This window comes from Motacilla alba, chromosome 4 (assembly GCF_015832195.1).
Source record: "Motacilla alba alba isolate MOTALB_02 chromosome 4, Motacilla_alba_V1.0_pri, whole genome shotgun sequence".
NCBI classification, from domain to species: Eukaryota; Metazoa; Chordata; class Aves; order Passeriformes; family Motacillidae; genus Motacilla; species Motacilla alba.
The window spans coordinates 71523710-71549379 of NC_052019.1; the positions used below are offsets into that span (position 1 = coordinate 71523710).

The 25670-nt window shown below is 52.5% G+C and overlaps 1 protein-coding gene across 1 annotated transcript in view; it reads left to right on the forward strand.

The window, feature by feature from the left end:
- The window catches only part of FRAS1 (Fraser extracellular matrix complex subunit 1), an 89160-nt gene that overhangs the window by 59082 nt on the left and 4408 nt on the right, over positions 1 to 25670 (forward strand). Inside the window, exons 29-64 of the mRNA XM_038136640.1 lie at positions 1613 to 1791; positions 2681 to 2797; positions 4602 to 4716; positions 5192 to 5329; positions 5509 to 5541; positions 6155 to 6286; positions 6551 to 6676; positions 7044 to 7291; positions 8464 to 8612; positions 8846 to 9008; positions 9702 to 9837; positions 10145 to 10341; positions 10683 to 10836; positions 11131 to 11394; positions 11502 to 11690; positions 12111 to 12230; positions 12651 to 12830; positions 14518 to 14642; positions 15171 to 15311; positions 15826 to 16059; positions 16326 to 16439; positions 17463 to 17613; positions 18104 to 18263; positions 18505 to 18667; positions 18896 to 19142; positions 19660 to 20004; positions 20246 to 20406; positions 20783 to 20930; positions 21027 to 21232; positions 21696 to 21852; positions 22385 to 22585; positions 23169 to 23356; positions 23504 to 23779; positions 23921 to 24153; positions 24442 to 24602; positions 25291 to 25505. Coding sequence (XP_037992568.1) covers positions 1613 to 1791; positions 2681 to 2797; positions 4602 to 4716; positions 5192 to 5329; positions 5509 to 5541; positions 6155 to 6286; positions 6551 to 6676; positions 7044 to 7291; positions 8464 to 8612; positions 8846 to 9008; positions 9702 to 9837; positions 10145 to 10341; positions 10683 to 10836; positions 11131 to 11394; positions 11502 to 11690; positions 12111 to 12230; positions 12651 to 12830; positions 14518 to 14642; positions 15171 to 15311; positions 15826 to 16059; positions 16326 to 16439; positions 17463 to 17613; positions 18104 to 18263; positions 18505 to 18667; positions 18896 to 19142; positions 19660 to 20004; positions 20246 to 20406; positions 20783 to 20930; positions 21027 to 21232; positions 21696 to 21852; positions 22385 to 22585; positions 23169 to 23356; positions 23504 to 23779; positions 23921 to 24153; positions 24442 to 24602; positions 25291 to 25505 — 6266 coding nt within the window. The remainder of the gene's footprint in view (positions 1 to 1612; positions 1792 to 2680; positions 2798 to 4601; positions 4717 to 5191; positions 5330 to 5508; positions 5542 to 6154; positions 6287 to 6550; positions 6677 to 7043; positions 7292 to 8463; positions 8613 to 8845; positions 9009 to 9701; positions 9838 to 10144; positions 10342 to 10682; positions 10837 to 11130; positions 11395 to 11501; positions 11691 to 12110; positions 12231 to 12650; positions 12831 to 14517; positions 14643 to 15170; positions 15312 to 15825; positions 16060 to 16325; positions 16440 to 17462; positions 17614 to 18103; positions 18264 to 18504; positions 18668 to 18895; positions 19143 to 19659; positions 20005 to 20245; positions 20407 to 20782; positions 20931 to 21026; positions 21233 to 21695; positions 21853 to 22384; positions 22586 to 23168; positions 23357 to 23503; positions 23780 to 23920; positions 24154 to 24441; positions 24603 to 25290; positions 25506 to 25670) is intronic.

The window sequence follows — 25670 nt, forward strand, 5'->3', positions numbered from 1 at the left end:
TTGCCCACTCCTAACGGCTGTGCAAAGTAACAAAGCACGTGGGCCCTTCCCGATCATCTCCAGTGTTCCTCCAGTGGTGGTGGAATCCTGATTGCTCACAGCCCTGGGAGAGCAGAACTTTAGCGCCAAAAGATAATCCTCCACGGTGAATGCCTGCCTTGGGGAGCACAGAGCAGCATCTCCCTCTAGAAACTGCTGAGCACAAGCCTGCCTTGAAGAATTCCCTAAATTCCGTGACTTTTGATTTCATTTGGCCCAGAGCAAGGGGTTGCAGACCGAAACGGGATTTGGTGATGCTGGTCGGATCTGTAGATAGTTCTTGTCCCCAGATTCCTTCTGAGCTCAGCTCTCAGAGCAGTGATTTTCACCAGCAACCCCATGCTTGGGGAGGATCTTCTGGGCACAGGGTAAGGGGGGAGTGTGGAAGGTTCTGGGATTTGTGACCGAGCTACAAATGGAGAAACATGGGATGAAAAAGAGGTGTCATGTGGAGGGAAATGAAATATGGAAAGAAAAATGCTCTTTTTGCTCTTTTCTTACTCAGTATTACAGTTTTCTTCACAAAAACTGTGTCTTCGAATAACATGTTTTGCACTTCTGAGAAATGATACCACATTTAATTTGCTGACCCAAGAAAATTAGAGGATCCCTCTAGCGACATCCATGTGTTTTCTATTTCCTTTTGCTGGGAGGACAGGCTGGTTTCCGTAACAGCTGCCAGCAGCTGATGGAAACAGAGATAATGAGAGTTTTGCAGTTTAGAAGAGAAGTAATTAATTTGTATTCCCCCTTTCGTTTTCTGCAGATGAAGGTCTGTCTTCCCATTTTTAATAAGCATTTACATGAAAACAGGAATTTTTCCCCGAGGAGCTTGTCTCCTGCTGCCTAACCCTAACTAAAATTTATAATCCTGTATTTGTATCACCATAATTATTGCTGCTGTGATTAATTGCAGTAATATAAACAGGTTTGTAGCTGCAGGAAGAAGCAGCAGGAATCAATGATCTCCAAAATTTTATCTGAAATACTGTTTTGCAGAAAGGGAGGGGGAAAGTAAGAGAGAGGGAAATGTGGAAAATTGGTCCTGAATCCGAGAGGGCTTATCTGCCTAACTTAGTCTGTGGCTAATGGGAGAGATATTCATACCTATAGGAAATACGGAATTTGATTTTTAGATCTTTAGGGGAACTCCCATGAGCAAAACCATAAGATCTGGAATGTAATTAGGGTACTGATAAAGGAATTTTAGCCCGGAATTTGATGATGGAATGGAAGTGTGATATTGCATATTGCTGAATCATTTTTTTGTTGCTCCAACTTTTCAAGGGCGGTTTGGGGAAATGAAATGGGAGAGCTTCTGATGGATGATTCACATAACAGAGTGATTAATTATCAATCAGCAGAGTTATCAACCCGTTTAATGGAATTAATTAGCAAGACCGCCCAATGTCACCGGGATGTCTCAATGTCTGCTGGTGGCTTTTGGGAGCTCTGCTGCTACTTCTGCCACTTGACGCTGCGTGGAAAAAAGCTCTGGGTGGGTGGGCGTTTGCCTTGGCTGCTGCTTGGCCGGCTCCCTGTGCTCTCCCAAGCTCCTCCTTGCCTTTCCCAGGGGAAGTGGTGCTGCTGGTCCCCATGCCGGCGGACGGCCCGGCGGACTCCTGGCAGCTCTTACCTGACGGGAGAGCGGCCTCCCCCACAACCTCCTTCACCCAGCAGGACATCAGCGACGGCATCGTGTGGTACAGGCACTCGGGGGCCGAAGTAGAGAGCGACTCCTTCCAGTTCCAGGTATTGCTTGTCATTCCGTGGCCTTTCCCCAGAAATACCAGGTGGCAGCTCTCTGAGGGGACTCCACTCGTGTCCCGTGGAGCCAGGACACAGCACCCTCTCATAAAACCTGGAATATTGACGCCAAGTGAAAAACATTCCAAGTGCCTTTTTAAAAATTGGTGAGCCCCAGAGCCACACAGCCCTCGGCTTCTAAGCTGTTAATTTCATTTTGGCTTCAGAGCCCTCCGTCTTGCAAACAGGCCGAAAGGTAGAAATACTCCCCAGCAGCTGGGAAACTGAAATAAATCCCCGCTCCCCACAGGTTCAAGAGCCATAAAATTGCTCAGACAGGTCCTTTTGCTGTTTGCTGGGAGGGTTTCACAGCCTGCCCCCAGTAAGCCTACGTGAACGCTGGCACGCAGTGTTTGTTACATGTGGTTTACAAGGCAGAAACAATTACTGCAGCACCGCAGAGGCAATTAAGGTAATTTCTAAAGTAATTAACGTAAGTGATAATGAGGAATTTGTGAGCGTCAGTGTTGAACAAGCTAATCTTTGGCTTAATTGCTGCATTCCTCTTACAGACTATGCATTTTGCATGAGTTGAGTGTTCGGGTTCAGTATCTCAGAGCAGTAGCAGTAATGGTACAGAGAGCTCAGAAAGGGAGCTGGGAATACGTGGTCGCATCAGGAAACCGTGGCACCCCCGTCCAAGTCCAAGCCTTGAACTTTGGGTTGGGACATTTCGGGGCCAACACATTGTTTTCATTGGTTTTAGGACAGAGCAGGTGCAGCAGATGGCTAAAATGACTTAGTTCCTTTCATCAGAGCTTACGTTTTTATGCATTTTCTAAAAATTAAGCTTCAGGATGTTCACTTATCCATTCCTGTGTCCTTTCCTTCCCAGGTGTCCAGCTCTGCCAGTCCACAAGGCAGCCTGGAAAGCCACGTGTTCAACGTTGCTGTTCTGCCCCAGACACCCAAGGCCCCTCAGCTTTCCCTGGGCTCCTCTCTGCACATGGCTGTAAGTGACAACCCCACACAGATGGCTGGAGTAGGAATGGGAAAAAAACAGATCAGAAGAGTAACTGGGGTGGGGGAGTGCAGGTAACACCCACGAAAAGCTGAAAACCTCAGTATTAAAAGTGATCAATGTACAGACTGGGAAGGAGAGGGGGAAAGAGAAGCAAAATCAATGTTTCATGGAATTCTTACCCTTTCCTGAGAAGCCAGGAGGAATGGCAAGAGAGAAAAACTGTGTCTTAGACCATAACGAATGGGGTTTGCCAGTAGTCCCACTGTAAACTTGATCCCAGCTGCAGCTCTGGGAATGCCCATTTGGAGGAGAGGGGTCTCTCCAAGGTGGTTCCTTCCCTGGCTGTGTTGATTGGAAAGATGATCGTGGAATTTCAAGTCGGTTTTGTGGGCTCTCAGGCTGTGGTGCAAGCCTTCCCTGTGTGTCCCCATCACCTGTGGGTGAAGTCCAGCTGTCCCCTCTCCTTCTCCTGTTCTGCGTGCCAGGCATGGGGCCAGGAAAGGCACGGGAAGCAATGGGAGAGGGATTAGTGGGAAGCCCATGGCACAACAGCCTTGTCAAGGCTTGAAATAGTGGCGACCTTTCCTGGGTGATAATGAAACATGGTCAGACTGCTACTTGGAGCCATTTATCTTCCTGCTCCTGACTTTTTGTTGTTGTCATTATTGACAGAATTGATGGGAGAGATGTCTGGCAGAGCCACACAGCACTGGGTTTTATAGCTAATTACTCCCCACAAAATTCAATAGGGCCATAAAACACCTTTTACCTCACCACCTGCGAGTCCCACCTTTGGGAGAGACAAATAGGCCTTGGAGGCAGCGAGGAAGAAACATAACCTTAAATCTTTCTGTCAGAAAATCCCACTTCCCGGCCCCAATGGGATGGAGTTCTGTTCATTCATCTTCAGACTCCTTCAGAATGAGACTTCTAAGGCTGAGAGGAAAGCACAATACTTTGAGTCCTCCCATCCCTCTTAGTCTTGACTTGGACTTGTGCTGCTGGGAAAGGTCAAGGGAAGTTTGATGACTCTTTTGTTATACTGGACACAACACCTATATTGGTTTTTCTTCCACCAAGTTACCCTGCTTCCCCCATATTGGTAACCTTTCGTGTTCCAAAGCAGGTTATTTAAGTGCCCAAATCCTTCATTTAGCTTGTTCTCTCCCTATTTTGCTCAAGATTATGAAATGAGCTGGGTGCTTTTCATACCCAGCTGAGCAGTTTAATTTGTTAATTCTGCAGGATTAAGGTTCATGAACACGTGGAAATCAACTGGTTTTGGGCACTTAAGTCTCTTCAAGCAGCACTGTAATTCCTTTAAGGCCCTGCCTGCCTTTGGTTCATGATAATCTTGTTATGGAAGGATCAGAGCAATTTTAGTCAGGTTTAAAACAAAAGGGAAAGCTTTGGTTCCTCTGTATTCCAATTGAAAGGGCTGAGTCACTTTCAGGGTTTCTTTTGAAAGACAATGCAGTCTGGCCACATCAGGCTATAAGAGAAAACTACACAGACAATGAACTACGTATTCATCCAGGGAGTTCTTGATCAAACTAGGTTTTCCTTTCTCTCTTTTTAATTGCTGTAGGCCAAAAGAGAAACCTGACCACCTGTGAGTGTGGAGGTTGTGCATCTGCAGGGGACAGGGGGTCAGGTTCAGGTTTAAGAACTGGGCCTTCACATTTCAAGACTGTCTTAAATTTAACTAGAGCAAATTCTCTTTCAATGCATTTTTGGGTGAATCTTCCCATGTCTCTGGCCTTGATGCTCATGGTCTGATGTGTTTATTGAGGTGCTGGAGGACCGTGTGACAGTGATTGAGCCCCATCACCTCTCCTTTGTAGACCCGGAGGTTCCCAGCGAGAAAATCCTGTACAACGTGACTGTGCCTCTCCTTCCTGGGCAAGGCAAGTGAACCTGCTGCTGCTGCAGCAGCTGCATTAATTGCCACATTTTCTGAGCACATCTCCTCCTTCCCTCGGAGTACCATTCTGCGGAGGCGCCTGTTAATCCATTTGGCCTCTTCCCTTAGCTTTTAAACACCTTGTTCCTTAATCCCCTTTCTTTGGCTTCTTTAGGAATGGGCTGCAGAGCTCGGGCAGTTTTTGCTGCTGTCTGTATAATACTGAATGTTGTGTCCCGTGGCTTCCTGCTTCCCACCTCTCGAGTGAGAGGCTCTGTGAAGAAATGCCTAAGTGAGGCATCTCTGTTTCATTTCTCTTGTCCCTAGAGCCCATCCTCCATGCAGTTGCATCCGTGTGACTCCTTCTGGAAGCGGTACAAAGAAGTACCCAAAGGGGAAAGCAAAGGAAGCTGTGGAACCAGATGGAGTGATGGAGTAATTAATGCCTCCTGGTAATGCTGGTGTCTCTGCATCCACAGGTCTCGTGGAGCACAGGGACAGGCCTCTGTCCCCAGCCAGGTACTTCACCCAGGCCGACATAAACCACGGCAGGATCGCTTATCGTCCGCCCACCGCCGCTCCTCACCTCAGGGAGATCATGGCCTTCTCCTTCGCAGGTGAGCACCCCAGTGCTCCTTGCAGGGCAGCTGCGCTGCTGCTGGTCCTCCTTGCTGAGGAAAGGCTCCTGCCCAGTTCAACGTCAGCCCTTGCTTTCCCCAAAATCCTCCAAGTCCGCATCAAGGCGCGCTTTCCTGTCCTGACCTCGGTCATTCTGTGCTTGTGTTTGTCCCGCCAGGTCTCCCGGAGTCCGTGAGCTTCCGATTCACAGGTATGCTGACCAACTTTGTCTTTCCTGGCCAGAGCAGTTTTCATCCTTCTTTTGCCCTTCCCATTGCCTGTTGCCCCTTGGCCTTTGTTCTGCTGCAGGCACACCTGTGGGCGCTCAGTAGGAATTTCTGGAAATGCACATGCCTGAGGAATTTTAATTTGTCTGGTGGCCAGCACTGTTTTACAGAAGCTGAGCTGCAGCTTTCTAGAGACACCTTTTTCCAGCGGCTGCCTGGAATCAGTCCTAAAAGCCTGATTTATCCCCGTTGTCCCCTCAGTGTGAACAAGGAGTTTTACGCTCTCATTTTTTTTTAATACAGCGTGGAGACATTTCTGCAATTAAATTGCCACAGATAAGCTGCTTGCTTGTTTAACACGTCCTTCTGTTTCCATGTGCTTTCTGGCTTCCACTAGCAAGGAGAGGTCTGTGTTCTGAGTTAGGGGCAGAGAGAAATGCTCTTGGCCTGGGTGAAGTGTGTGTGTATGCCCACAGAAAAGGTGGGAGATGAGCCAGCGATGTGGGATGGTGATTTGTGTACAGACAGGTGAATTTCCCAGGCGAAGGGTCCCTGCAAACCCATCCCTGCACTCAGGCATGGTTTCTGTCTGCCTAGTGTCTGGTGGGGAGCACACGAGCCCGGAGATGGTGTTTGTCATCCACCTGCTCTCCGCCGAGCAGCAGCCTCCGGTCTTCCAGATCGCAGCTCCCTTCCTGGAGGTCAGCCAGGGGGGCAGAGCCACCATCGGTGAGTGGGGTGCATGGGGCACACTCTGGGACTCAGCTCACTGCCAGGAGGACTAGGTTCACTTGCCCAGGGGTCACTTGAGAGCCACTCCAGGAGAGAACTCCCTGACACAGCCTGAGCATCATTAGGGGACAAACTATTTCCATGCAACTCGCAGCTCTTGGGCTAGGGCACCTCCAGAATGATCTACTTTTCTTGTACTGACTGAATTGCAGGGTTTTTTGGCTCCATTCACACAAGCTATGCTCTCTTTCCCTGGCACAGGGATCCAGTTGGCTGTAAGTGACACGGATACAGCTCCTGAGGGTCTTTTCTTTGAGCTGGTGAAACCTCCCCATCATGGCATTGTGCTCAAGTACAGCGCAGATGTGCAGGAGCTCATGAGAGCAGGTGAGTGGAGAGTTTCTCTCAGTGCAGGAGAGGGGTCAGCCTGGTTGGTTTAGGTGAGCAAGAGGAGACAGATGCCCCTGGCAGATGAGGATGCATCCATAGGGAAGCCTTATCTAGCTGTGAGCTCATGAAGCAGCTGGGAAGAAAAGGAGGGTTGGTGCCCTCCTTGAGAATCACGAGGAGTCGCTGGAACTGGGAAGGTTACAGCTTTTCCTCTGCCCTGCCAGCTCCTTAATGAATGTCCTCATAACTCACAGCCCTGGCAGGATGGGATTAAATGCCAGTTTAGTTCCTGACTAAGGTCATTTGAGCTGGATTCCTGCTCTGAGCAGAGTCTTTCTGACTCGCGTGTCTCCTCCCTGGGCAGGTGACACCTTCACCTACGAGGACGTCACCCGGAACGCTCTGCAGTACGTGCACGATGGCTCGGCAGCGGCAGAGGACAGCATGGAAATCTCTGTCACCGACGGCGTCACCACGGTCACCACGGTGCTGAGGGTGGACGTGTCCCAGCTGGACACCCACGGCCCGCAGCTGGCCCCGGGCTGCTTGTTGGCTGTCACCGTGGCCAGCAAAAGCTCTGTGACCCTGTCCCGACAGCACCTCGCTTACACGGTGAGTTTTCATCTGGTCCTAAGCCCAGGGAATGCTGCCAGGCCCCCTTTCCCTATCCCCCCCACACCTCTCTGCTGTCAGCATGGATTCTGGCTAGAGAGCTCAAGTTTTGGCTGCTGCCAAAGAGGGGATAACAGACTCTTTCATCCCACAGGGATTTAAGGTTATCCCCGTTTGACTGTACCAGAGGTGAACTGCCATGCTAAACATGAGAACCTAGTTAATCCCAGATTTTTCTGTCAAGCAGACTTGCTAATAAAGCACGTGGATTTGCTAAGTGTTAATCCCTTGAAAATTTCAGCCCCCTCACCCACCTTTTTCTGGGCAGATCGGAAGGGGGAAAGGAGCAAACAACCCCAGCATGCTGCAGAGCTTGGTGGATTGAGTTGGTCCCAGGGCTTGTGTGCTGTGCAAGAGTTATCCTGCTGGTGACATTGCCAGGAAAGCTCTGTACACCTTGCAGATGATGTAGCACCCTCCTGAGGGAGGAGAAATCACAGTACAGATGTGAGGCAGGAGAGACCTGAGCTGAGAGAGGCTGACTGTCAGAGAGATGATTTGGAACTTTTTTTTTTTTTTCCAAGGGATCAGTCTGGATAAAAGTCTGGAATCTTTCCTGTCCGCCTCTTAAGGAGAAAGGCTGACAAGGGAGACGCTCAGGTTTAATCTGAATAAGAGCACAGATAGGGAAAGGAAGATTTCACTCCCGACCCATATGCCCAGGATGTGTTGATTTCTGCTCTGGGTCTTATTTTTCAACCACCTAACAAAACTCTTCTAAGAAAGATGACATCTGAGTTGTGATACCACAGTGTGGTTGTACTTAATGTGGTTGAAAAGAGACAAAATCAGCTTTCAGTTCACTGTGAAGTACTTTTAAATTAAAATACCAGGTTTATGTGTGGGAGACTGTGTTAATGTGATAAAAGGACATAGAGAAAGCCTTGCTGAGCTGATAGAAAATGAAAATACATTTTGTGGTATGTTTTGAAAATGTCAACCCTCTTGACTCTCTTCTCATCAGTAGAGCTTCATTTAATATTCATCTCTGGGCCTGACCCATCTAGGCAGGTTTAAAACTATAAAACTCTTATTCTTCCTTCCATTTTTAGTGAAACAAAGCAATGGCTAATTTTGCCCAGTTTTGATTTGGTTTGTTTCCTCATGCTTAGGACAACAACTCTCCTGACTCAGAGATCAGAATCCAGCTGATCTCTCTGCCAGCCTATGGAACCCTCCTAAGGATGTCAGGCTCCCACAACGAAGAGCTTTCCAAAGTTTACAATTTCACCATGGAAGACATCAACAGCCAGAGGATCAGGTAGCAAAGAGCACTGTTCTCACTCAAGCCATAGCAGTTAAAAGCTCAGTGGGCTTTTCCCCAGGGATCTCTGGGCTACTTGAAAGAATTCAGGGAATGAACGTGAAGGAGGGTTGGGAACTGAGACACCACCTCTCTTCCAAGAGGACTGCCTCACCTCTAACTGCAGGCATGGGATAGATCTGCCTGGGGGTCAGTGAGGCTCCCTGACTCCCTGTGTCTTGATCCCACAGCTACTCCACCACGTTTGAGACCAGCAATCAGCCCGTGACCGACATCTTCCACTTCTCGGTGCTGGATGCTGACAACAACCGGCTGGACAGGCAGATGTTCACCGTCACCATCGCCCCTGCCCCGGCGCTGCCCGCGCTCATCGCCTTCGCTGACCATGTCACCGTGAGTGCCTGGGCACAGGGACAGCCACAGCTCACATGGCAGCAGCTGAACAGTTTTCCTGGACTGGGGGGAAGCCACTGAATAAAGCGTAGTGTTACTTGTGCCACAGGAAGGGTGAACAAATCACTTGGAGGCCAGCAGAGTCTGGCAGTCCATCTGCATCCCTGAACCTCATCTGTTTATATCTTTGCCAGACAGGAGCTGCTTTTCTCTAGGATTTGTTCTTGGTATCAGTGGAGCAAGTCACGTTTATCCCTACTCAATATTTCATCCCTAATTTCACCAGCGTGTGTGTAAGAGACTCTTCAAGTCTGAAGACACCTGGTGCTTTGGGCTGACACAGAGCATTTCACACTCCTTATCAAAGCCTTTGGAAGTCATCTCCCTCCTTTCCAGCTGTGCATTCCCCATCCCTTGCCTTCAAAAGGCTCTCCACAACAAGAAATGCAGGTCTTGCCTTCTGAGAGGTCACCGTGACTCTGCCACTTCCCTTGCTGCCCTGATAAAGAACTCACAGGCTCCTCTTGGAGGCCAGGCAGGCTTTGTTCTTCCCATCCCGCCTCACCTCCCTGCTGAATTCCTGGTTAACAGACCTGGGGGAGGGTGGGACAGCAGTCCAGAGCCCGGGCAAGCCTCTTCCATGGAGGCAGCCTGGTTCACTAAGGATTGGTGTTGTCTGCTGTTGCTTCCCAGGTGGATGAGGGTGGCAGGGTCCCGCTGCTGGCTCATCACCACTTCACTGCTGACTATGACACTGCTGCCAAGGAGGACCTGAGGGTCACCGTGGTCTCTCTGCCTGTGTATGGCTACATCGAGAACACTAGGACAGGTAAACTGCTGGGCTCTCCCTTCTTCCCTCCTTTGGGCTCCTAACAGGATCACATCTGTCCTATCCCGTGGAGGGGATGCCTTGTGCTGCATCTAAAACTGCAGCTTCCCCCGTGCCCACTCTAGCACAGCAGATGTTGCCTCCCTCAAAGGCCACAAGGTGTGGGAAGCCAAGGTGTAGAAAGGAGCATTCCTCCTTCTGCAGCCTTCACAATGTGCCTTTTGCCTTTCTTCCCCTCATCCTGCTGGGTTTCTGTTGAGTTGATCCGCCTTGAGCATCCTTTCACCAGTGATATTCTGGTTTGCAGGAGAGAGCTTTGGCCCGCAGAGTGAGTCTGTGGGGACCACAGACGCATCCTTTTCCCTTCATGATGTCCTGGAGAAGAGCATTTACTACTTCCAGAGCGTCCATGAGAGCATTGAGCCCACAAGTGACGCTTTCAGCTTCTACGTGAGTGACGGCTTCAGCCAGTCAGAGGTGCAGAGCATCAACATCACAATCCAGGTATGCCAGCTGCCAGAGCCCTCTCGTTCACACAAACTCTTTTCAAGGCTTTACTCCTTCCTTTTTAAGTAGGTGGGAAGGGGGATTAAAGGGAGATTCCCTCCCCTAGCACAGGCACATAATTTACCTGTGATGCCCAGGGACAGTTGTGCATTGTAGCCTCTTCCCCAGGGCTTTCTGCTTTGGTGTCTCCTCCCTCTTGGAATCAGCCATGGTGCTGGATAGATTTGGAGGGACTGGTGATGCCAGCACCAGTGCTGTCATTTGGGAGCTTGTGTTTCATTCAGGAGGGCCTTTCCCTGCGCTCATGTTCCTTTTTCTGGCTGTGTGCCTTTGTGCAGAGGCAGAACGACGAGCCCCCCAGCATGGTGCTGGAGCCTGTCTGGGTGCAGGAGGGCTCAGCCGTGGTCGTGACCAACGCCTCCCTCAGCCTGCAGGACCTGGACACCCAGAGCAGCGAGCTGGTTATCGTGGTCAGCCAAAGCCCTGAGCATGGTATGTCCTGACACGGAGTCTGTCTGTCTGTGTGGAAGAGCCCCAGCTGTGAGAGGGGAGCCTGGCATGTGGGATGCAGCACAATTTGGACCAGGACTGTGCTTGAGGACAGCCCCGCTCTTGGCGAGCTGTCCCTCGCTCTTCGCTGGAGAGCAGCAGGGGCGGTGCAGGTGTTTCCCTGGGGAGTTCCCTGCTGGCAGGCGCCTCTCCCTGCAGTGCCCACGCCAGGCAGGGCGCCAGGTGAAGGAAGGCTCGGTCCCCTCGGGCTGTGCTGATCCCTGTGTGGTTTGCCAGGCCAGCTCCGCAGAAGGCAGAGCGCGGCGGAGGCGCCGGAGCAGGGCCGGGTGCTGTCCCGGGGCTCCTCCTTCACCTACCAGGACGTCCTGGACGAGCTGATCGTGTACACCCGGAGCGGGGCCGTGGCACAGACTGATGAGTTCAGCTTCTCCCTCACCGACGGGCTCCACACGCAGGAAGGGAGGCTGGAATTCTCCGTGCAGCCGCCCAGGAAGCAGCCACCCACGGTAGCTGTCAACAGGGACCTGCAGCTGCCAGCTGGTACGGGGACAGGCATGACAGTGGCATTGCTGGGTGCTGCTGCCGCTTGGCCGGGCTGCCTGAAGCTGATTCCGAAGCTGATCGTGGCTTTGCTTTCCCTGGTGCAGGCTCTGCAGCTCGGCTCACGGCTCAGCACCTGAAAGCAGCAGCTGGGCGTTCAGGGGACGCGGCCATCAGCTTTGTCCTGAGCAGGGACCCCAGCAGGGGCCAGCTGCAGCTGACCACAGCTGATAGTCCAGTCCAGATCTCTGCCAAAGGACCCCTCAGAAGTTTCACCCAGGCTGATATAAACAGAGGTGAGAGTGCTGGATTTTACGTAGCCACAGCAAGCATATAAACCAAGGCTGGTTTAAGGTAGTCCTGTGAGGAGCAGCGAGTTGGACCTGATGATCTTTATGGGTCCCTTCCAGTTTGAGATATTCCATGATTCTGTTATCTTTATGCGAGGGGGACAATGAGCTGAAGTAGGGAAGGGAGGGGGAAAGAAATAAGCACAGGTTTTCAAGTTAGAGCAGAGCCATGTATCATTGAACATATGTTAAAAAGTCTCTCTCAGCAGGAGAAAGAGAATAAACAGAGAAAGTAATGAAACCCAAATCCAGGAGCCCTGTCAAGCCCCAGGTGCCTCAGCTGATGGTGCCAGCCTGCTTCCAAACTAAGGATTAAAAGCTGCAGCCTGTACTAAAGCATCTCTTTTCTGCTCTCCCTCTTCCCAGGGCACGTGGTGTACAGCCACGGGAAAGGGGATCCCGGCGGAAACTTCCCCTTCACCTTTGATGTGATGGATGCAGATGGCAACAAACTGATGGACCAGGTTTTTCACATCCATGTAATAGGTAAAAAGTAGTGCTGAAGTTGTGTTTTCTGTGCTGTAGAGCTCGGGCCTGCCCACAGACTCCCATCCCACGTGTGCTGCAAGGCAAAATGTAATTCCTGAGCTGAGGTTTTCATATGCTGTCAATTCAAAGGCCTTTGAAGTGAGGGGCATGGGGAGATTTTGCAGATGCAAGGGTTCATTCTTTGGCTTCTGACAAGCTCACTGAAAAGGCAGAAAAATTCCCCTTAATGCCTTCATGCTGTTTAGATTGTCTTTAGGACATTATAATGCTTCCATCCCTGATTAATGGGATGGCCCAAAGTTCCTGTTCTGGAATTATCAAAATGTTTGTGCGTGTGTTGTCTTTTGCTTGAGCACGAGTACCTGAGGAAAGGAGTGTGACTGTCTCCTAATTCAGCTTTGTGTTTAACCCTTCCAGAGGACAGATTTGCCCCCTCCATCATCACCAACAAGGGGCTGGTGTTGGATGAAAACTCGGCCAAGGCCATCACAACCCTCCAGCTCTCGGCCACTGACCAGGACAGCGAGGCCTCCCAGCTGCAGTACAAGGTCACCCGGCAGCCACAGCTGGGCCATCTGGAGCATGTGGCATCCCCAGGTGAGCAGGGAGGTGTTGGGCCCTTGGAGCAGCAAAACACTGGAGGCTCTCGAGCCCTAAAGGTTCGCTGCAGGAAAAACGTGCCCAGAGAGAGCAGCACGGAATTCCCAGAAACTGTTAGAAATCAATTCGCAGAACTGTTAGAAATCAAAGGGCCACTAGCTCAGAGGGTTGGGGAATAAGGTGAGCGGAGGCAGAGCAGCCCAATAATCCCAGCTGAGGATTTAAGTGAGTTTATGGCCCTACTGCTGCTTCTGCATGACAGGAAAACCTTTGGCCTTTGCTGTGAACAGCACAGTGCCCCAAAGAATCCATCCCTTAATGTCCTTGGAAACAGCCCATCTTGGTGAACAGATGACTTGTCCTGCACATGTGATCTGAATTTCAGTGCTGCCTTTCATGCCTGCTGACAGAGTGAGTGTGCTGCCCCTCTCTGGTGAATTAATCTAAATCTGTGGTGTCACATTATACACTCTTCTGATTTTATTATACTCATCTAATATCATATTTCTTCTTAGCTTTAGATTTCTCATTAACATGAGATTAAGGTGGAAATATCTGCTGTGTGTTTTCAAGATGCAGACAGTCCCTGTACAGCTCACTTTGAGTGTGTGGTTTGCCTCATCTTCTCACCAAAAATGTGTTGAAAGGGCAGGAATAATGAATGAGTTATAATAACTCACTGCTGAGAGTAAATTAAAAACATGCACTGTTTTTGTCTAAATTGCAAACTAACCAGTGAATCTTATACTTTGGAGACTTGAATTAAGGACTTTATTCCTCCTGTTATTTAAAATCTCATGATGATTCTGATTTCTGTGCTTTTTCATGTCTGTGAGGGACTAGTAAAGATACAGAGTCACAGACTGAGAAGTAGTTGTAATCATGATTTAAATGACCTAAACGTAAGAAGACAATACTGAAGTGTTCAAAAGAGAACCAAAACCTTTACAGCTGATGAGCTCTGAAGAAATATTAGCTGAACATTCCATTTTGGCTCATTTATTTTAATCAGATCCTGGTGTCTTTTGTAGCGTGGCTGGCACTTGTCAGCAGCCATTTAGTGTGATATATTGGTGGCAAACTTCTTGTCAGGGTGTTTGTTGACAACAGCAGTAAAACTGTTGAACGCAGCAACGAGATTTAAAAGGCTCAAGTGCTTTTTAAAATGCTTGTCAGGTACCTTTCTGTGGCTGTGTCACACCTAATGGCCTGTAAAGATGTCACTATAAATCAGTGCTGAAAAAGGGACTGTGTACAAAGTGCAGGGGTACAAGGAGGGGCAGAGAGAAGAGACACTTGGAAGGCATTTTGGAAAACTACTGTGAGGCCAGCAGGCCTTTAGCTCATCCTCAGTGATGCCATGGTAGGGTCAGTCCTGCCCAGCAGTGACAATCCAAGTGTTACATGGGCAGTTTTTCTCCCAGCTTCTCTCCCCCTCTGCCCCAGGAGGCGCACTCCCAACAGGATGAGGTCAAAAGGAGCCTGGACTTCTTTTGGAGAAGGAGATTTTAGGAGACTCTGTGCCAGCTAAATCCCTGGCTCCACTGAGGTTCTTGGGGCAGCCTGACTTGGATCAGAACCAGCCAAAACTGAGTCCTTATGGCTAAATATGTCCTGCTTCCTGTAGTTTTTCCCTGCCTTGCTCTTTCTCTTACACATATCCCCCCTGTTGTTCATTTCCCAGGGACAAGAATTAGTTCCTTCAGCCAGGCAGACTTGGCCTCTGGCAGCATCCAGTACATCCACACCAGTGACGTGGAAAAGCACAGGGACACCTTCACCTTCTCTGTGTCTGACGGGACAAACGAGGTCAGTCCCAGCCTCACCTCTGCCTGAGTAGAAACCTGGGCAGAGGTGGCTGTTCCTCCTCCTCCTGCTGTGACATTCCCTACATCCCTCAGGGCAGGGAACCGGGAACCACCTGCCATGTGGGCTCGTGGGACTGGCTCACCAAGATCTGAGTGCCTGGCTTGCAGCTGCTTGCCAGAGCTCAGCTTTGATCCAGTGCACCGATGACAGTCAGGCCCTGGAGAAATGCCTCTTTGCTGCTTTCTGAAAGAGAAAAGGCAGAGCTGCACATAGAGGGAGAGGGGCAACACAGACTGAGAGAGGGACGGATAGCTGCATGTCCATAAATATCACAGAAAGAGGGAGAATTAATTAGTGGGGAGGGATCAAGAAGGTCACGTTCATGTGATCTGGGCTTAGCAGCTCAGATTTACTCGCCAGACAAGGCTGAAATGAAGTGACCCAGCCCGGGGTTCACTGTGGTCTTGCAATGAAGTCACACTCTTGGAAGGCTGAGTTCATCAAGGGAGGCTTTTCCTCCTGTCCCAGGTGAGCCAGACATTTGACATCACCATAAACCCCGTGGATGACTCCTTACCCGTGGTGCAAGTCTTTGGGATGACGGTTCAGGAAGGGGTGAGAAAAACCATCACCGAGTTTGAGCTCAAAGCAACAGATGCTGACACAGAGGTAAGGCAGACCCCCCCAGCCTCCTCCCTCCCCTCTTCTGCTGCACATCTGGGCTGTTGGGAAAATGGGCTTGTGTTTAAAGCCTTAGGGCATTGACACTGAGTTTATGCTTAGCATGGATGAGAATGGCACTTCCTCTTCTTGCTGGGTCTGGCCAGAGGCTGAGCTGTCTGACACCGGCTCTACCTCACTGCTGCTTCCCCTGCAGCAAGAGATCTGTCTGCCTGTGCCAAAGTCTTGCCCCAGAAGGTTTTGCTGCATCTGTTCTGGCAGAAGTGGCATTGCCCAGAATGGCTGCAGGGCTGGGGGCTGCTCTGGCGTTCCTGGAGCTGTCACAGGGGTGGGAGCTGTCTCCGACCAGCTGAACCAGGAGTTGAGTGGGATGTGCCTTGCATTGCAGGGAGCCACCTTGGGAGAGGGATAAGGACGGGGTGGGGCTCAGGGGGAACCAGGAATGTGTTGGCCTGTCCCTGAGGTGATGTCCTCAGCTTTGCCCCTCCCTGTCTGGGCACAGGTGGAGTCCATCACGTTCAGGGTGGTGCAGCCGCCCCGGCATGGGCTGCTCGAGCGGGGCGGCCACGGGCAGCGTCCCCTCCAGGCCAGCACCTTCACCATGGGTGACATCTACCAGAACCTCATCAGCTACAGCCACCACGGCGGCGGCGGCGGCGCGCTCAGGGACCGCTTCACCTTCACCGTGTCTGACGGCACCAACCCCCTCTTTGTGGTGCAGGAGGGCGGGAGGAAGGTCAGGGGGGAGAAGGGATGGGAAGGGGCCTTGTCAGCCCATAGGGAGCTGCCTCCTCTCAGGGCAGGGGGGGCTGAGATGCTGTGGCCGTGCTGAAGGCAAGGGCTGAGTGCTCTCTTTATGTGATGCCTTTTTTCCTTCCTGTCCGTCCCCTAGGGTGTGCAAACTTGTCCCAGGCAGCAGAGCTGGAGGGAGCCGAGCTGGTGACGCGGTGGGTGAGGCTCTGACTCCCAGAGTAACTCCCATTTATCTTGAACTGTTGTCAGGTCGTGACCGCAGCACCGCAGCGCTTCCAGGTGGACATCCTCCCTGTGGATGATGGGACACCCAGGGTTGTCACCAACCTGGGCCTGCAGTGGCTGGAGTACACGGATGGCAAGGTAACACCTGCCTGGCCTTGGCCTGGGCTGCTTCTCAGGCTGCTCCAGGAGAAGGGGCTCCTCAGGAAAACATCCTCATCCTTCAGCACATCTGTTTTTGTGATGGAGAACGCCCACCTCAGGGTACATTCTTAGCTTTGCGGATGGGGGAGATGGCTTGATGATGTGCTGCAGCAGCCATGGCAGAGATATGTAGCTTTCCAAGGATATGGTGCATATCCTTGCAAGGAATTTCTTGCTGTAACATGCCTTTGTTCTGCTGACGTCCAAACAGAAGCCCAGGAAACTCCTGGCTTGTTTTTGAGGAGCCAGCGTTAACTGGAAAGAAACACTTGGGTTCCTCTCAGAAAAAAAAAAAGAGTGGAAGTCGTTGTAGTAAGAAATTGTATTAAGAAATGGCTATCTCAGCTCAAACTCCTCACTTCAGGAGAAGCATTCCTGCAGCCTCCAGCAGCTCAATTTTCTCTCTTTCTCCTGCTGTTAAAAACATTTTGTTTCTGAAGAGAAAGCAAAATGTGGTGGAAGTGAATCAGATCCCTGTGAGGGCATTTGAAAGAGGCTCTCGTGGAGGCTCAGCAGAGCTGTGTGGACAGTCTTGAGTGAGTCCTTCAGTCTGAGGCTGTTTGCAGCCAAGATGGTTTTTTGCCAAGCAGGGCCTCACCTGAGCATCAGCACAGCTCATGGAATAGAGGTGTCTAAGTGAAACCCAAAGATTTGTCCCAGCTTTTAGCCCCAGCTAAATAAAGCTGGGCAGCTGCTTTGCAATTTGCTGTTCTTTGAGCCACATTTGTCTTTTTAATTCAACTAACGAGATGTAAAGGCAAAATTTGAATCCTTCTTGTGTTGTCAAACACATTGTGGGATATCTCTGTTTCAAGGCTGCTCTGTACTTTCACATCTCTAGATTTTCCCTCATGGAGACCTGTTTTGACAAAGGGATGGTTGGGCTTTTTGTATGAACAGTCAATCAGACTTGCATTGCTGGAGCTTCAATTTTACTCCCTTGGTTTGGCTTTAATCCAGGCCACCAATCTCATCACTAAGAAGGAATTACTGACGACAGATCCTGACACGGATGACAAACAGCTGATCTATGAGATAACAACCGGTCCCAGAAATGGTCATGTGGAGAACAAGCTGAAGCCAGGGACAGCTGTGACCACCTTTACACAGGGTATGGAGCTGGGCCGTGCCCTGCTGCTTTTTTCCATCAGTTGATTCACTTTGTTAAAATAAGGAAAAAAATAGGTGGGGAGGGGAGAAAGCCAAGGGGCAGCTCTCCAAAGCACGTGGAAAATAAGCACTGAACTTTGCTGTCGGTTGCAGAAATCCTATAATTTCTCAGAGATACCTGTCCTGTAGGTTGTCCCAGGTTCTCCAGGCTTGTTAGAGCTGGAGATGTGACTTGGGGCAGTAAAGAGGGGTTGTAGATCGTGCAAGTGCATCTGATCATCACAGTCTGGCAGAGGTGTAGCCAGCTGTGCCGAGTCAGCAGTGTGGGGGAAGCTCACTCTTGCAGGGCTGAGGGAAGGGGAGCTGAGGGGGTAACTGCTTCCTGTGCCACTGGGATCCCCGATCCCTAGGGCCATGCAGATCCACACTGCTCATCTACCAAGCTGCCTCTGGATTCCTGTGTTGACTCACTGGATGTTCCCTGCTGGCAGAGGATGTGAACCAGGGCCTCATTCGGTACGTGATGCGCGAGGAGAAGGTTCAGGAGACCACGGACAGCTTCCAGTTCCTGGTGAAAGACGGCAAACCCAACGTGGTCAGCGGCAACATCTTCCACGTCCAGTGGTCCCTCCTCAGCTTTACTCACTCCAGGTAAGTGCCACCAGGGTCACAGCACTTGGCTGGGAGCTGGGCTCTTACCCAAGCTCCCTACAGTGTGGGAAGGAAATTCTGCCAGTGAGGAGAGGGGCCTGCCAGGCTGAGCCACGGAGCAGCTGCCGGGTTCTTGTTGTGCCTCGGATTTTCCACAGAGGCTCACCCACAGTGTCACACAAACAAACACGCAGGGTTTGCTCCCCAGCCTGTTCCTTGTGTGTGCTTGATCCCTTTCCAGCTACAAGGTCAGGGAGAGCGCTGGCTCCGTGAGCGTCGCCGTGAGGCGGCTGGGGAACCTCAACCAGTACAGCATCGTCCTGTGCCGCACCGAGCAGGGAACGGCCGCCGCTGGATCCGCGGCACGGCCCGGAGAGCAGGACTACGTGGAGTACGCGGGCCAGGTGGGTGGGCACGCAGCAAAGCATGCCTTCTCACCATGTCGGCCACGAAGCCTGGAGGAAAGAATGGATGGGAAGTGACAAAACCACCTAGGAGGGTGTATTCTATTTGTGAAGTCAGGCGGGTTATTTGCTGTTGGAGGAGGGAGCACCTCAGGGCAGGGTGAGACAGGAAGGATGGGGAGCTCCAGACCACACTCCAAGGCCAGCAGCCGGCTCGCTGCCTTCCAGGTGCAGTTCGAGGAGCGGGAGGACACCAAGGCCTGCACCATCGCCATCAACGACGACGACGTGTTCGAGGGCACGGAGAGCTTTTCCGTGGAGCTCAGCATGCCGGCCTACGCCCTGCTGGGCAACGTCACCCGGGCCACCGTCACCATCGCGGACCCCGAGGACGAGCCCACGCTGCAGTTTGACAGGAGCACCTTCCACGTCAGCGAGAGCGCCGGCTTCCTCCGGGCTCCCGTGCAAAGGAAAGGTGGGTCGGGCCATGCTGAGCCCCGTGAGAGGGACACGTGCAGAGGGGGAACCCCTGGGCTTTGCCTACTTATGGTTTTGGGGTCTTCTCTGACATTTTGGAAGAGGTTCTGCGGCACAGTGCAGTGGCAAGCAACGCACGGGGCAGCATTGTTTATTTTTTTAACCTTTCCTATCTCTGCTGTTAAAGCCTCTTGGGTTTGGAGTTGTTTTAGCTCCCGGCATGAGCAGGAGCAAACTCTTGTATTTGTTTGCTGCTTCTCTGTGATCTAGACAGTGTTTTGTGTGAACCCTCTCAGTGGGCTGTGTGTTCTTTAATGGCAAGTGCCACTGGTTTCCTGAGTGTGGGTTAGGAGCATGGCTGGAAGCTGTGTCTGAGCCAGCTGCTATCCAAGTTCAGCATTTCATTCCTCGTCCTCTTTTCCAAATACTGCTTTGTTATTTCAGTGAATGGTGTCTCCACCAAGTGGATGAAAAGTATTTCCCCAGAACTATGGAGTTTTCTTGTTGCTTCCTAGGGGATGCCAGCAGCACTGTGTCTGCCATCTGCTACACCGTCCCCAAATCGGCCAGGGGCAGCAGCCTTTACATGCTGGAATCCGGCTCCGACTTCAAGTCCCGGGCGCTGTCGGATGAGAACCGCCTCGTGCTGGGGCCGGGTGTCACCGTGGTGACCTGTGATGTCACTCTGATCGATGACAGCGAATATGAAGAGGAAGAGGAGTTTGAGGTGGTGCTGGCCGACGCCTCGGACAACGCCCGCCTTGGCAGCCGGGCTTCAGCCAACGTGGTCATCGCCGGTCCCAACGACGCCTCCACGGTGTTCCTGGGGAATGCCACCTTTACTGTCAGCGAGGCTGCAGGTGAGGAGCAGGGGGCTGGGTTGGGATGTTCCCTCTGGAAGCTTTCACCACAAAGAGGTGTCAGAAGGAGCAGTTCAGGGCACAGCAGAACTTCAAAGATGTGCTGCAGAGGGGCTCTGTGCTTCCCTCTGCGCCGAGGGGGAGGCTGGGGGCGGGAGCAGTGCTGAAGGGAAAGGGGTGGGTTTGTGGAACGTGGCTGCTCTTTCAGTTTCTTCTCTCCCATGTGCATCTGGTGCTGCAGGACACATTGAGATCCCAGTGCTCCGGCAGGGACCTGACCTCTCCACGCCTATGTCGGTGTGGTGTGCCACTCGGACATCAGACCCGCCCTCGGCCAGCCCGGGAGTCGATTACGTCCCCAGCTCCAGGAAAATAGAGTTCAGGCCAGGCAAGAAAGAAGAGGTGAGGAGCCGCTTGAACTCCTGCTGAGTCTGCCTTGCCTGGAGATACCTGTCTTGTGTTTCTGTGCATATCTGCCATTTGTTTTGAAAATCCTCTCAGAGCCACTTGAGAACTGTTAATGATTCTGCTAGGCACAGACTCCCATCCCATCAGCTCTCCAGCCTGGAGAGATTTGCTCGTGCCACCTCTTCCAGGGCAAGGATGGCTGCCTGTTCTTGAAATGATACGCTGGGTTTATGTAGAACGTTCTTTACATCGATTAATGGATGCAGAAAACATCATGACATAATGGCTTTACACTAGACTCCCACATGGGAGTGTGGGGAAGGATGAAGGCTTTGTACATCTAACAGCAGGAATTCCACTTTCCTCTCAGTTCTGCCCCCTGACAATCCTGGATGATGCCCAGTACCCAGTGATAGAAGGGCTGGAGACATTTGTTGTTTACCTCAGCTCCCCCCACGGAGCCGAGCTGGCAAAGCCGTTCCAAGCCATCGTGGCCATCAATGACATCTTCCAAGACGGTAAATTATCCCTGGCAGCTGTGTCTGCTCCCTTCCGGCCCCTCGGCTCCCTGTGCATCCCCAGCACCGCTCGGCTCCGTTTCTGCCCCCCTGCAGTGCCCAGCATGCAGTTCACCAAGGATACCTACACGGCCCAGGAGAAGGAGGGGACCCTGCACATCCCCATCTTCCGCGCCGGGGACCTGAGCTACGAGTCCTCCGTCAGGTGCTACACCCGGAGCCAGACAGCACAGGTCATGGAGGACTTCACGGAGAGGAGGGATGCAGAGGAGTCTCGCATCACTTTCCTCAAAGGGGAGAAGGTGAGCTAGACCTGCCTCGTGGGGGAGCAAAGAGCCAGTGCTGGGAGAGGTTCACATCTCCTCCTTGACCCTCTGTCATCAGAGGGAGCTGGCAGACTGGTCCAGGCTGGTTTCAGACGATGCAAATTCTTGTCCTGGCAATGTGACCCACTCTGAAGGAGTTGGGTGTTCCGCGATGGAACTGGTTAAATTGTCAAATGCACATCTGATGCATCAGGAGGACTCGGGATTGTGGTACAGAGAGCTGTGGGTTTGTGGAAGGTGATGCTTTTGCTGCTCTGTCTCATCATGTGACAGCATGGTTTGTCCACACTGAAGTCATGGCCCTAAAAATAGAAGGGTTTCTTCCAGGATGGACAGCACTCCGATGTGCAGCCCTGGATAGGGAAATACAGCCTGGCCTTTATGAGGCTTTATCAGATTCATCAGAGTTTGCTGCTTTCTCCCCTTCACTTGGCTTTAGGTGAAGAACTGCAGTGTTCACATCAGTGACGACTCTGCCTTCGAACCAGAAGAGCAGTTCCAGGTCTACCTGGGGAGCCCCCTTGGAAACCACTGGAGTGGAGCTAGGATTGGGAAGATGGACGTGGCAACCATAACTGTCACCAACGACGAAGATGGTGAGTGAGGCTGCTCAGAAAGGATTTTTTGGGATTCCCAGGGAATCAGCACAGCCCCGTCAATGTGGATGCCTTCGGTGCCATGGTCACAGCCCTGTGTGCAGGCCACTGGGCTGGGCTGAAGGGAGAGGCTGGATAAGAGTGCTTGGACTCACCACCTCTCCTGTTCCCTATTCCCCTGCAGCTGCAGTTGCTGTGCTTCCCCTGGGAGACATTCCTCTCCCTCCACAGCAGCACAGCCTGGAGAGATCCATGGGGGAGAAGAGGGATGCCAGGTCCCTGTGCTGTGACAGCCAGCGGGGACTGGATCACCAGCATGTGGCAGGGATTTGGGGATGTGTGGGAGGCAGGGATGGGAGAATCATTTGCCATCCTCTGTAGCCCAACACCCTCCTTAGGTTTTACCCTAAGTCACACCCAAGCCTTTTTGGCCCCTGCTTTGAGGAGCCCCTTGCCCTGAAGATGAAAGGAGCTGAGCTGAACCAGCCAGGGGTGCAAACCCGGGGCTTTTCCCTCCCTGCTGTCCCTGCAGCCCCCACCATCGAGTTCGAGGAGGCGGCGTACCAGGTGCGGGAGCCGGCGGGCCCCGAGGGAGTGGCGGTGCTGACGGTGCCGGTGGTGCGCAGGGGCGACCGCAACAGGACCTCCCGGGTGCGCTGCAGCACCCGCGATGGCTCGGCGCAGGCCGGCCTGGATTACTACCCCAAGAGCCGCATGCTCAAGTTCAGCCCAGGTAAAGGGGCCTCGCAGGGAGGGTTAGAGGTGGCGCCGTGGCCAGAACACCCAGGGGATTCGGGAAAAGCCGCTCGTCGCGGGAATTTTAGCTGACGTGTTAAAGGAAGGGTGATCGGACCGGAGGAAGGAGCGCTGGCACCTGGCAGAGTGAAGTGCTCCTCAGGGAATGTAGGGCTGTGAGCACCTCAGACCGTGTTGCTGGACCAAGAAGCCCTCACCAAACAGCTCTGCACACCGGTCCGAGGGGGAGGAGGGATGGGAATGTGCTTTGCATCCCAGATTTTTCCTCCAGACAGCTAATACAAGGCAGTCATTATTAATCCTCAGTCGGCATCCGCTAGTAAATCTATCACCGGATCGATTGGATCAGCTGTCATAGCTGGAGTTTTATGTTGAAAGTAGACTCCTCTGGGTAAATTATTAGCAGCAATGAGTGGAAATAAAATTTATAATGTGTATTTTATCATAATGTCTCCACGGTCACAGCCTAGAGCAGCTGCGCGGGGCTTGGACGAGAACTTCAGAGCAGTCTCTGCTGACGAATCGACTTCCCTCTGTTTTTCTTGCACTCGCTCCCCCAGGTGTGGCCCACATCATGTTCAAGGTGGAGATCATGTCCAACGAAGACCGGGAATGGCACGAATCCTTTTCTCTGGTGCTGGGCCCAGATGATCCGGTGGAAGCAGTTCTGGGAGACATCAGCACTGCCACCGTGACCATTTTGGATCAGGAGGCAGCAGGGAGCCTGATTCTCCCAGCACCTCCCGTGGTGAGTGGATGTGATTTAGTGCCCTTCAAGCACAGACTGGAAACCGCAGTGGGATTTTGGAAATAAAATGTAGAGCTGCAGTGACAATGTGGGAGGGAAGGACGGCATTTTCCACCCTCTCCCTCAGCCCCTCTTGCCTCCGCACAGGTCGTCACCCTGGCCGACTACGACCGCGTGGAAGAAGTGACCAAGGAGGGCGCTAAGAAATCCCCCTCGCCAGGCTACCCCCTGGTCTGCGTGACTCCCTGTGACCCTCACTTCCCCAAGTACGCCCTGATGAAGGAGCGCTGCGGCGAGGCCGGCATCAACCAGTCCTCCATCCAGTTCAGCTGGGAAGTGGCCGCCCCCACGGACGGCAACGGAGCCCGCTCGCCTTTCGAGACCATCACGGACAACACCCCCTTCACCAGCGTCAACCACAGGGTACACGGAGATTCCAGCCCGGAGTCTCCTTGGATTCGGGCCTTGCTGGGAGGCGTGGGTGCTTGGGTTTAGGAAACTGAGTGCTGTTTTCCCTTAAGCCTGCTGGAAGCACCAGTGGTTTCCCCCTCCTCGTTCCCTCAGGTGCTGGACAGCATCTACTTCAGCCGGCGGTTCCACGTGCGCTGCGTGGCCAAGGCTGTGGACAAGGCCGGCCACGTGGGGACCCCGCTGAGGAGCAACGCCGTGACCATAGGCACAGACAGTGCCATCTGTCACACGCCTGTGGTGGCGGGGACAGCCCGAGGGTTCCAGGCGCAGTCCTTCATTGCCACGCTCAAGTACCTGGATGTGAAGCACAAGGAGCATCCCAACAGGTATGAGGCCGGAGGAGGGGGAGTGCAGCCCTTCCCCAGCCCCCCTGGGCTTACAGAGGTGCCTGGGCTCACAAGCACGATGTGTGTGTGAAACCACATCCCTCCTGCAGCGTGGGCTGCACGGGTTCCTGCTCCCACTCTCTTCTCACAGCCTGCCCAGCTGAGGGGGTGCCCTTCCCCTCAGCAACTGGGAGCTGGGGGAACAAACAGCTTAAGGCTGTGCTGCTGTGGGGATCCTGTGCCTGCCAGGCCGCTCTGTCCTGCTGTCTCACGTGCTGCTTGTTCCAGGATCCACATCTCGGTGCAGATCCCCCACCAGGATGGGATGCTGCCTCTCATCTCCACGCTGCCGCTGCACAACCTGCATTTCCTTCTCTCCGAGTCCATCTACAGGCACCAGCACGTCTGCTCCAACCTGGTCACTGTCAGGGACCTCAGAGGCATCTCAGGTAACCTTCAAGGCCAGCCTTTGCTTCCCGAACGTGGAAGCCTGGAAAGACATGCGGAGAGGGGGGCTTTGTCTTCCTCTGGGCTCTCTTGACACGATGTAGATAGCAGTGAATCTTCCTGGTCTCGCAGCCGTTGCCCTGTTGGAGATGGGATTCCAGGCATGGGAACGTTTGAGGTTGTAGGTTCACATTGTGCTGGTGATTTTCTGCTTTTCAAATTGTTCTTGTGATATCCTCCTGGGTAGAGAGGGATCTGCAGGGCTGGATCGCCGTGTCTGGGTCTCAGAGTTCTCCCATGAGGCAACAAAATCAATTCACTGCTGAAGGGAATGTCAGAGCTGAAAAGAGCAGGCAGATTGTGTCTCTGACACTCCAGGGAATGAAGTCCATGCTGGATCCAGGCAGGATCTTGTACTTCATCCTGATAATTCCATACTCAACCCGTTCCTCATTTCTTAAAGGTTAACTTCAGCCTTGAATCAGTAGGCCCCTAAGTTGGATTTTTTTAGGATGCTAGCCCCATTCCTGTAACATTTTCCCCTGTGAAGACCTGAGTGTGTGCAGTCTGACCTGCGGGATAACGAAGGGAGAGGAGCTCCCGTGGTTCAAGAGCGAAGCAAGACCCCCTCTCTTGGCCTGGGGCAGTTTGAAGTCGGGAGGGCTCAGTGTGCTGCTTTCTGTCGCTCAGAGGCAGGGTTCCTGGGCGAGGCGGCCCAGGAGGGCTCGGTGCTGGGCCCGGGCTATGACCGCCCCTACCAGCTGGACCCCGCCGTGAGGGAGCCCAAGAGCATCCAGCTGTACCAGCACCTCAACCTCAAGAGCTGCATCTGGACCTTCGACGCCTATTACGACATGACCGAACTGATCGACGTCTGTGGAGGCTCTGTCACTGCCGACTTCCAGGTGAGAGGCCCGGCCCGGCTCTCCCGGCTATCCCAGATCTCTGAGTTCTCAGGCACAGCTCTGCCTTGCACTTGTGGGTGGCTGCTGCTCTGCTCTGTACAGGTGGAGCGTGGCTTTTCCCCCCCTGTCACCTGGAAGAGAACAGTGCTATGTGCTTTTAATTTA